Source organism: Populus nigra, chromosome 15 (genome assembly GCF_951802175.1).
Source record: "Populus nigra chromosome 15, ddPopNigr1.1, whole genome shotgun sequence".
NCBI classification, from domain to species: domain Eukaryota; kingdom Viridiplantae; phylum Streptophyta; class Magnoliopsida; order Malpighiales; family Salicaceae; genus Populus; species Populus nigra.
In genome coordinates this window covers 2157198-2168431 of record NC_084866.1, presented here as the reverse complement: position 1 = coordinate 2168431, position 11234 = coordinate 2157198, and the positions used below count along the sequence as shown (strand labels likewise).

Below are 11234 nucleotides of genomic sequence, written 5' to 3'. Positions count from 1 at the left end.
ATTAGCACACATATTAAACTTGCTAGCCCCTGATTTGATGGTTAATTTAAGATGTAATTGATTGATTTTCAAGTATGAATCAAGTGTAAAAATAAAATATTATTTTATTTTTATTAACTTACCGGATTAAAAATTTATACCGAGTTAGATTTAATAACTATAAAAATTGATATAATAAAGATAAACAAGGACGCATATTTTGGATGCAAGTGCTGTCAACTTAAATCAAACTGTGGGGGAAACAATGGAATTGACATTGCTGTGACAAGATACTCCTAATTGTGCCAAAAGAAATGGCATCAGCATATATGTTTTTGTCTTCATATCAATGAATAGAAGTTGAAGACTTTAAGAGAAAGAGAAAGAAAATCTGCTTTGGCCCCATCTCTTGATTATTCCAAAGGCAACACAGTAATTTAATATCATAGCCAAAGCCATTGGATTTTCCCAGTTTGCCAGTGATTCTCCTCCATTTCAGGTGTGGGGTATGAGAAGAGTTGACATGTTAAAAGAGTTTGATTCCCCCTTTCTGAAGTTGGAAAAAATTAGGTATATGAAGTTGTCTTTCCCTCTCTTTCAAAAGGAAAAAAAAAGTGGTCTCTTTTGAACCACAGATCATTAAATGTTGCCACAGTGTGATTTCCATAGCAATATGTCCCCAAACAGGATCAGAATTATTTTTTTCATTAATGTAAATAGCTTAATTTTAATAAAAAAAAATTGAATTTTAGATTTAGTTTGGTATTGGAGCATGACCACGTATGCTGCACCGTATAAAAAACATGATTTTCATACTTTTTACTGCATTTCAATGCAATAATAAATAGGCACTTATAAATAATCAAGTGGTAAGAGTTTGAGATCAAATGATTGGATCTTTCTATAATTTCATGTTTGAGCAATGTGGTTGCTAATATGATGGCTACTGGAGACTTACATGGTTACTAACTTCAGAGCCTGTGAAATTAGTCGAGTTATGCGCAAGTTGACTCGAACACTCACGTTAATAAAAAAAAATTAAACAAATAGACATTTAGACTTTGTATATGAAAATTAGTTCAAAAATACCAACCAACTATAATAAAGTATGTTTTTAGCGTACTGAATTTTTTTAAAAAATTTATTATTTAATATTTTCAAATTATAATGTTAAAAAATAACTTTGTTAATTGTATCTATACATATCTGGAATAGTATATAGTCTAAAATATCAAGAGCGATAATAATTAAAGATACTTTAATTATATAACCTAATTACATATTCACCTCCTGTTTTTTCATGATCAAGACTTTTGTCATGGGTTTACAAGGTTACTTAGGAAATAATTTGTAATTGCTTGTATATTTATCCAGATTTCCTCAACAAGTAAATAAATAATATTTACTTTGTTACTCCATCTAGAAAATTACAATCTAGTCTAATACTTTAATATTGTACATGTTTATGTGCATGATAGTAATTTAAAATGATTTAGTTACAAGCTTATGATAAACTCTAATTTGTTAATTAGCATCCTATATATTTTAAATACTTTAAATTAAACAACAGAATTGCAATTTATTCTTGACAGAAAAAATGATAAACTGTTAGTTCTTTCTTTTGTTTATTGAAAAATTATTTAGATTTTAGCAAAATAATGTGAGATAGTTTCTTTTATTTTTTTCCCATGAGCAATGTTTTCATCACCCGGGATAATTTAATGAATATTGTTTTTTTTTTCATGATTTAATGAATATTCTTACAAAATTCATGATTTAATGAAGGCTAGGAGCGAGGGTATTTTATTCTTTTCATGGGAACACATCTTTTAAAAAAATCATTAGGGCCACAAAGGTTTTTTGTGTTTTCTACAATGGAATTACTAAAAAAATCTTTTCGAACAACAAAAGAGCTTTTTTCAGGAGTTTTGTGGTCCTTTTTTTTAATAAACAATAAAAAAAAGTTAAATGCCCTTGATATCAAATAATTTTAAAATTTCTAGTTTTTTAGACTATAAGATTGCTAATATAAAGCTTCGTTGAAGGCGTATTTTAATCTTTTATTTAGGTTTTTTTAGATTATAAGATTGCTAATATAAATCATTTTTAGTTATCATTATAGCTTTTTTTTTAATTTACTATCACAAATATTTCTTGATTTATTTAATTAGATATATATATAAATATTTTTAATTTACACTTGAAATTTTTTTATGTAAAAAAATAAAACACGTTCAAAAACCCGCATATTCAACTTTATTTATTAAAAAAAAAACTAACCCATAATAAAACACAAGTTAAAAAGCTAATTTTTTATTACCTTACCCTGTGCAATGTGCATGTTGACATAATATCAACACTAGTGCAAGTGCAAGTGCAAGTGCAAGTGGTGACGCCCACTTGACATATTGATGGATGGAAAAACTACATTCTTTCTTTGAATTTGTTTCCTTTGAATTTACCCATCAAATGTAATAATGACATAATTATTTTTTATTAATTTTGAAATTAATGACATAAGAGCTGCTGATTGCAGAAGACGCTGACACTCGAAATTTATAGGAAAATGCCGATGCCCCCACAATTCCTAGTGAAATGATAAACACACACGCACACATTCCATGGCAGACAGGACATCCTTTGACACATAGAATGTGACATTGTCACTCAAACCTCTGAAGACAGCACTTCTCTAACGTAATGAGATCCAGCAAAGGGCCGAGGCATCGAACGTGTTGAATAAAATATAAAACTTGAAGTTATCTGGATGGTGGTTTAATGATAAAAATTTAAAATTTTAATTTTTTTTTTGTTTTTATTTTAGATTTGAATTCTGTGGTTGCTCATATGATAGCCACTAGAGGTTTATATAGTCATTAATTTCAAGATCTATGAAATTAATCGAGGTGATCGAAAGCTGACTCAGACACTTATGTTAAACTTAAAAAAAAATATAAAAGTGGAACAATTTTATCCTTTTTAATATTCAGGATGACGTCATAATTTGATTGGATCACAGCTCGAAAGATGCATCCATTTTTTGCTTTCGTTTGAATGCTCTAAAAGAATTTTCTTGTGCGTCGTTTAGACATGACTACTTTGTTTGAAAACAACCTAGACATGACTTTAGGTGGAAGCACAATAAGATAACATTAAGTTTAAAAAAAAAACAAAAAATGGACAGAATTAGGGTTAAAATATAAAAAATCCTAAAATCTTATTTTATTTTTGAAATATAAATTTGTCAATTAAAGAGTTAGGCTAAAAAACTCCAATATATGTTAGAAAACAAAAACAAAATCCTATCACATAAAAGAAATTAACACAAAATCCAAAATAAAATATTAAATCCGGAAATATCTAGGAAAAATAATGAATTTGGCCAAAAAAATAACTTTTAAGATTAATTTCAGGAAATTGAATAGTCTAATGACAGACAAAATAGCTCTCTCAAGAAAAATAACATGTGGAATTTTTTATAAAAATTTAAGCTTGATCCAACAATTGAATCTTCTATTATTATTATTTTAAGTTATTATCCTAGTCTGACATGATCAAATTTTTTATTTGAACTAGACATGTCTTAATAGCTCATGAAAGCATTTATCAAGCCTTTCACATAATTTATTTAAGATAGATAACCTTTAATTTCTGCAAACCCAAATACATCACTTCATCTTTATATGTAAAAAGCAATTTTTTTTTTTGATTCACGTGGGGTGTCCGGGTCAGCTTGCACGCACCACGACTATTCCCCACGGCCCACTGGACATCCTGCAAGCCCAGAGGCAGGTTAGGCACCGTGGGGGTGACAGGCGTGCACATAGAGGGTCGAACCCGGGACGGGAGCAGAACAAGTCACACGATTGATCACAGCAGCTAGGCCTTCAAGTGCGTAAAAAACAATTTCTAAATACATGGATAAACTAATCTTTTAACGGTTCAATATCATCAAACAATCTTTCACTCTCAATATTTTTCAAGAGTTAAAATCTTAAACTTTCAATGCCTCACAACCAAATTTTTTTCCAAATAATTCAAGGGTCACCCTTCGCAATAAAAAAGAAGATTGCAATGAAAAGAACTCCTTGCTGGACAGAGCCTTTAAGCAGCTTGGCATCAACATTAGAATGTGACTATGGAAATATATGATGAGATATTTCTCATGAAGTATTTTTAACATGCATGAATCAGCCATAAAAATTCTTTTGGATAAAAATTATTTTTGTAATTTCAAGCTAAATCTTATAAAGACTGATTACATAAATTTAAGCTTAGATATCTTCAAATCAAGTTTGCATAAAAAAAATCTATTTTTCTATGATTTGAATAGTGGAAAAAAAATTATATTCATCAAACAAAATACACTAATAATTACTTTGTAAAAAATATAGATACAAATTAAAAAATAAATTGATTTTAAATATATATTTTTTTTATCTAATATGATTTTTTATGTTTATTTCATAGAGTAATATAAAACTTTTGCTAGCATTGATATCTTCCTAATTCATGTAAATTATTTTATATAGTGGCGGTGATGATAATGAGATAATAAAGAAGATAATGGTGAGATAATAGTAATGATAATAACAAAAAAAAGTGATGATGAAATATTTGTAATGATGATTGAAATAATAAGATAATATTATAAATAAATTAATATTTATAAAATATTTTATAAAATTTTATGAATTGAAAATATTTTTTTATCAAATATATTAAATTTAAAAATTAATTGTAAAATATTTTTTATTGACTATTTTTTACATAAAATATTTATAGAAAATAAATACAAAAATATTGTTTTAAAAAAATACTTTACCAAAACTAACACTGAAAATATAAAAATTATTTTCCTACAAAATGTAATTTTAGTACTAGAAATAAAAAAACATTTACTGGTAGATTGAAAATGTAGATACGATAGAGGGGCAATTTGGTCATAGTAACAGTGGTCGCAGGAAAACCGAAAGAGCACCCCCCCTTATTTTGGAGACAAACACAAGTGGTTTCGGGGGGTTCCATTGTCAATATGAACAAAGCAAACAAAACAAAGGTTGAAAGAGAGGTTCAAGAAGAAGAAAGTAAAATTTGAAAAAAGGCCCTATGCTTTTCAGGGTTTTATTCCTAACCCAGGTTGGTTGCTTGGTTGGTACCCTTTATAAAAGCTTAAACCCTGCATTTCCATATGTTTTTTTTTAATCTATTTAATGAAGTCAGATCTTTGTAGACATGCTTGTAACAAGTGAGTTCATGCTTAAACTAAGTTGAAGGTTTCAACTTCAAGATTTGTATGTTAATGGGTATGTATTAAGCACTTAGAAAATTTAAAACGATGGGTTCTTTTTTGTTTTCTTGAAATCATAGAGAAATATTTGCTATTTGCTGTTATGTTTTGTAGATATTCTTGGGTTGTTGTGGTTGAAGCACTTTAGTTGTCCACTGTCCACAAAGAATAGATTCTTGAAGTCTTTGCATTCCTAACTTGAAGTCTTTGTTAGCTCATTTTCTGCATGTATGTGCTAATTTGATCTATGTGGATTCTTTGCTCATGAAAGGTTGCTGCTTTATTTGTTTCTCTATCACTTTCTTTTATCTTTCTTTTTATCTTCTTTTCTAGAGTGCCTTTCGCTTTCTGGTAGTTTCTCTGTGTGAGGTGTTGTTGTGACTAAGAGGTGTTGATGTTGATTTGTGGGTTATATTCCATTGCCACCCTCTCATATGGTTATAAATAGATGTGTGGTCAATTTTGATTTTATTCATTGCAGGAACTCAAGAACTCAGCTTGAACATTCATCAAGAATCCTGCTTAGTTCAAGTTTTTTTTTTTTGTGGGATATAATGAGCTACAATACCTCTGCTGTAGGTTCTGGTTAGTCTTTGTTGCCTTTCTTGTTTATGGTTTGTGTTTGTGAGGATTGTGTGGCCTTTATTAATTCTTTTTTAACTCTTTCAGGCAGCAGGAATACTACAAGAACATTTGAATTTGGAAGAACCCATGTGGTGAGGCCTAAAGGAAAGCACCAGGCCACTATAGTTTGGCTGCACGGTCTTGGTGATAAGGGCTCAAGGTAAAATGCTAGCTTTATTCTGCTGAAGTGGTGCTTGTATAGCAGTTATTCTTTCTCTTCTCAGTTTCCATTCGAAACTTTTTTTTTGCTAAAGAGCTCACCTCTTAAAGCTGGTTTATTGATGCAATTGAAAGCTATTGATCAACTTAGATTTTTTTCTTAACAAAATGCAACTTAAATAAATGTCTATTGTTTGAATCACGGATTATTTGAATGTGCCTGGAGTGGCAGTTATCAAGATTATGACCACCAGCCTTTTTTCGTTGTATCTAGCTATCTATCAGTATCAATAAGTGAATTCCTGCTTTATGAATAACAGTTGGTGGAATTCTATTCCTTTATCTTTATCTCGAGCACATGCCTTATATGAGAATGGACTTGTTTTCCTGCTACAAAACCAAAGAGAGAGTTATGGAATGTCAATATCTTGTCCAGTTCTGCTGAAACTTTTTGGCATTTGTTTAACTTATTGAACTGTGTCCTTTTCTACAAGATCCTTGTCAAGATTGATTGGCGAGAGAGGGCAATTGTGCAAGAATTGTTTAAACATGAGTAGGTTTTTTTTCCCATCTACTTCCTTGATCTATAAGCTGTGCGGGGGCAGCTGAAAGCCTATATGTGGATATGCCAAAGCTTAGAATAGGGGACCACTCTTACACTAGCTTGTCCTTTTAATTTGCAAAGAAATTACTAATGATATAATAACCTTAACCATTTAATGTTCCAGTTTTTAGAATATTGTTACAGAAAATCAAGATACGAGATTGCTAATGTCATATAATAAGATCTATACTATCACCATTATTGCTGAGGCCTGGTGCTCTACTTTGAGTGTGGTCCCCAAATGTTGGAAAGCATTTCCCAAGTTATAATAAAATGCCTTCAAACTTCCTGAAGAGTGTAATGGCCCATTTGCAATTGGGTTTTGATGTGTTGTTGTGGCAGTTTTGAGAGTACTTCACAGTGACTGAATGAATTCCCCCCTTTTGTGCTTTGTTTTGCAGCTGGTCCCAGCTCTTGGAAACTCTTCCTCTTCCTAATGTAAGGATAATTATTATTTTAAGTTACCACACAGCTTTTACTTGCGCACATGCAACATGCATCATTCTGTGCCTCAATTATTCCATGTTCAGAAAAATGTACTTATAGCAGACAAAAATAACTTTTCCATATGGTTCTGTTCGAATTTGATGTGGCAGATTAAATGGATATGCCCAACTGCTCCAACCAGGCCAGTAGCAATATTTGGTGGATTTCCATGCACTGCTTGTAAGAACTACCTTGTGGATTTCTTTTCTTCCAGTTCACATAATTTAAATGGCTGCAAGCTCTGTTACTTATCTTGAGCTAACCTCACATGAAACTAGCCTGCACTTGTTTTTATGTATCCTGTCAAAAAGAAAGTCTCCATTCAAATATCTTTAGCTATTGTGCCAGTAGAGAATATGGTCTGAATAGCTTGTGTATTTTATTCCAGGGTTTGATGTGGGGGATATTTCAGAAGACGCCCCTGATGATTTGGAGGGGCTAGAAGCTTCAGCAACACATGTTGCGAATCTTTTATCGACCGAGCCTGCTGATAGTAAGTAGCTTTCCGGTACTATTTAGCCTCTTGTCCTGCTTAAGGGTTACTTATGGTTGTATACTTGGAGAAGCTTTACTGGATCGGGATGGTGTTAATTTATTTCTCCAACACAGTCAGTGCGTCAACTAAAGGTTATAATCGAGAATATGCTGCAAACTCTTCCACTGCTGCTCTCTTCTTTGGCTGGGTGGGGTTGGGGGGTTCAATTTGTAATCCGAGGGTGCTTCAGGATTTCAGCAACAAACCTCATTACTTTCCTCATATGATCATTGTGATGTCTCAATCAGAAATTTTTTTTATCAAGCAATAAACTTCATGTATCCATGAATTTTTTGGTATATCGGCCCTGTTTGCATGTGGATTTGCCACACATCACCAGGAAAAGGCTGTCAGATGCTTGTTGAAATGTGCTTCACTGAATTAGCTGTCTTTTTAGTCTGATTTGAGAAAGTGTGACACAGTACTTTGACAGAGGTATGCGAGCTTCGTGTGCATGTCAAAGAAAGCATGTTTTCTTAAATTGCATGTCAAAGAAAGCATGTTTTCTTAAATTGCTTGGGAGTATTGGTGTCTGTATTCATATTAATTGCACTTCTTTTAGCATGTTACATAGTAAATAACCAGTATGATTTTATCTTTTTTTTTCAGTCAAACTTGGTGTAGGTGGCTTCAGTATGGGTGCTGCAACTGCCCTCTACTCTGCCACATGCCATGTTTTAGGGCAATATGGGAATGGAAACCTGTACCCCATCAACTTAACTGCAGTTGTTGGTCTAAGTGGCTGGCTTCCTTGTTCAAGGTTTGGTTTCTGAGTTCTGTTGTGTGAACAAACATGACACCTTAACCACAGTTAGACACATGTTACATTACAACAATTCACATGTTGGTCAAGCAATTTATTAGAAAACCATTTCTTTTCTTGTCTTGCAGGACCTTGAGGAGCCGGATAGAAAGATCAGACGAAGCTGCAAGACGTGCAGCATCTTTGCCTATCCTGCTCTGTCATGGCTCAGGTATGACTTTCATCTCCCAGCTTTGAATGCTTTCATTCTCAATGATACCTTCATTGAGAAGCTGTTGGACAGATGAAAACATATTCACGTTATGCTATCTGCATTTCTAATAACTTTGGTATAATATCATATTTGCATGTACAATAAGAAAATGTGATTGCTTGAAGAATGCATGTGTTTTACACAAACATTTTGTATCAACGAAGCAGTTAAAAGCTTCTTTGCATCCCTGTAGTCTTAATTTTGTACTGGTTTTCCCCTTGTACTTTTATTTATCGTGATGTCTACCCTCTACTTTCAAAATCATTAATGTTTCATCCTTATTTGACCAGAAGTTTATGTTACTCTTAAATCGTCAGGTTACATCCCATCATATCATGTCATATATCGAAATAAAATGGACTTGAGACATTTGTCATGATATGGTTCCATATAATCTAATGATTTGAGAGCAACATGATCTTCTGGTTAAGTAAGGACCAAACAAAGACGATAGTAGAGGGTTGACATTAGTACAAATAAAAGTAGAAAGGGCAAACCAATATAAAATCAATTGTAGAGGGAACAATAGAAGCTTTTTACCTCAAGGAAGTAAAGTATACCATTCACATGATCAAACAAGATGATAAATGTGTAGATATTGGGCCATGCTTCACTGAAAACCTGATCTGTCATTATGTGGTTCCAAAGAAGTGAACTTGCAGTTCTCTAGGCTTTTTAACTGCTCATAGGTCATTACCTATAATAGTGCAATCTCCATTCAGCAAGCTGTTCAGAGTTCATATCTTACTTTCTGGTTGCAGGTGATGATGTGGTTGCACATAAACATGGAGAGAAATCAGCGCAGGCATTAAGTTCAGCTGGATTCCGAAATCTTACGTTTAGAAGCTATAATGGGTATATCCGACTCCCTCTAGGCATTAGCATATCCTACTTCTTAAACATTTTGTTTTTGGCATTAGCATATCTAAATATCCTGCGTCTTAAACATTTTGTTTTTGGCATTAGCAATGATAAAAAAATGTTTGTCTTCAATGCAGGCTTGGTCATTACACAATCCCTGAAGAGATGGATGAAGTATGTAACTGGCTAACCACTAGGTTAGGGCTCGACGGATCATGGTCTTGATGGCGAAAGAGCTGTCAAGGAACAAGGGTACGTGGGGTTACAGAAGAATGTATAATGGATAGCAAAGGCATTCCAGAATATATGCATGGTGTGGGGGTATATGGTATAGCTCATGGTTCAATTCATTATTCCTCGATGTCATTTTTCTTAATTAATCTCTTTTCTGTCTGTTGATTTTCTTTTTTTTTTGTTTGGGTTTATTATCATATTGTGATGCTAGCAAGGGTTTGGTGTTAGTATTTTGGTTTTTTTCTTTTTTCCCTCTAGAGAGTTGGAAAGGGATACAGACATGGATGTTCTCTTGCTCTGAATCCAGGAAATTTTATGAGTCTTTTGACTTGGAATAATGTATCTGTGAGGTTACCAGCATTAGTTGTATTTCATGGTACATAATAAGAGCTCGATATGGGATGGCTTCTCATTGTTTTCATGTTGTTTAGATCATATCAATAAACTATATATAGAGATTATTAATCAATTATTATGATATACTAATCAAACTAGGAAAACAAACCATTCATGGCAACTGTTTCCCGGTCTATGAGCAATGAAGGGCTAGCAGCCAGCCAAGCTCCCAGAGCCCAAAGATATATGCGTTAGGGCAGGCATGCAACCACAAGGTGCCTCGAGAATCAGGCTCACCACCGAGTTTGGGTTTACGAGGGATTTCTAGAATTGAACTCCTAACAATAACCGACCCTGCATCAAGCTTGATGGAGCACAAAGGCTCATGGATCCACCTTGCACGAACGAACAGTTGAACTCTAACAAGAGTACGAGGCTATACAACCGAGCCAACATAAAAGATCAATCGATCATTTAAAAAACTCAGCGTTTGTTGCAAAACCAACAATAACTTTTAACTCTTCTGCCGTCAAATGATGCTGTGAAAAATTTTACGACAAGTTACTAGGGCATCATAATCTATGGATGGAGACAAGAAACTGGAAATGGTAAAGAGCAGGAAGCAGTCAGCCTATAAGATCCAATTCGTTCATTATTCTTATATTCTGCTTACATTACAAAGAGAAGAGGAGGCCTATATATACATGCGTCAGGACTAATGAGTCAGCCTATCCTATGCAAAGGGGATGATTCCCAACCCAGCTGCATGACATGCTGGAAGCCTAAAAGAAAGGGAAAGAGGGAGGAAGAAAAGGACAAAAGGGCATGGCTGATCGCAGCGGAAAAAGGGGAAAATAATTATCTTGCTCTTCCAACAACTTTCTATCCTCCTCTATATTCCTTAGCAGGCCCCGACAAGATGAAGCATATTAGTTTACGATGCTCATCTAGGACACGTGGGAAGACAATAAGTATGTAGGTAAAGTGATATATGTAGGTAAAGTGATCTGAATCCTATTAACACATGGTCACATGACCAACACATAAAGATATCAATTTCTAAAAACTAAATAAATCAAATTTGATAAGAGTGTGACATAAAAATAACTT

The 11234-nt window shown here is 33.1% G+C and overlaps 1 protein-coding gene across 2 annotated transcripts; it reads left to right on the top strand.

The window, feature by feature from the left end:
* The first annotated feature begins 4971 nt into the window (after positions 1 to 4971).
* Positions 4972 to 10209, top strand: LOC133674045 (uncharacterized). 2 transcript variants are annotated; one of them, XM_062095003.1, is made up of 10 exons: positions 4972 to 5118; positions 5751 to 5854; positions 5939 to 6053; positions 7058 to 7094; positions 7253 to 7322; positions 7531 to 7635; positions 8287 to 8437; positions 8569 to 8651; positions 9455 to 9548; positions 9692 to 10209. In XM_062095003.1, the coding sequence occupies exons 2-10, from the start codon at positions 5824 to 5826 to the stop codon at positions 9777 to 9779; spliced, it is 774 nt and encodes a 257-aa protein (XP_061950987.1). In that variant the 5' UTR covers positions 4972 to 5118; positions 5751 to 5823; the 3' UTR covers positions 9780 to 10209. The 2 variants fall into 2 exon arrangements, with proteins under 2 accessions (XP_061950987.1, XP_061950988.1); XM_062095004.1 differs by lacking the exon at positions 4972 to 5118 and adding an exon at positions 5137 to 5285.
* Positions 10210 to 11234: the final 1025 nt, after the last annotated feature.

Excerpts from the sequence above, each read along its gene's own strand:
- LOC133674045 (XM_062095003.1), top strand. The coding sequence starts at position 5,824 with ATGAGCTACAATACCTCTGCTGTAGGTTCTG. Across the intron at positions 5,855-5,938 it reads TACCTCTGCTGTAGGTTCTG|GCAGCAGGAATACTACAAGA; the intron begins GTTAGTCTTTGT and ends TAACTCTTTCAG. Across the intron at positions 7,095-7,252 it reads AAACTCTTCCTCTTCCTAAT|ATTAAATGGATATGCCCAAC; the intron begins GTAAGGATAATT and ends TTGATGTGGCAG.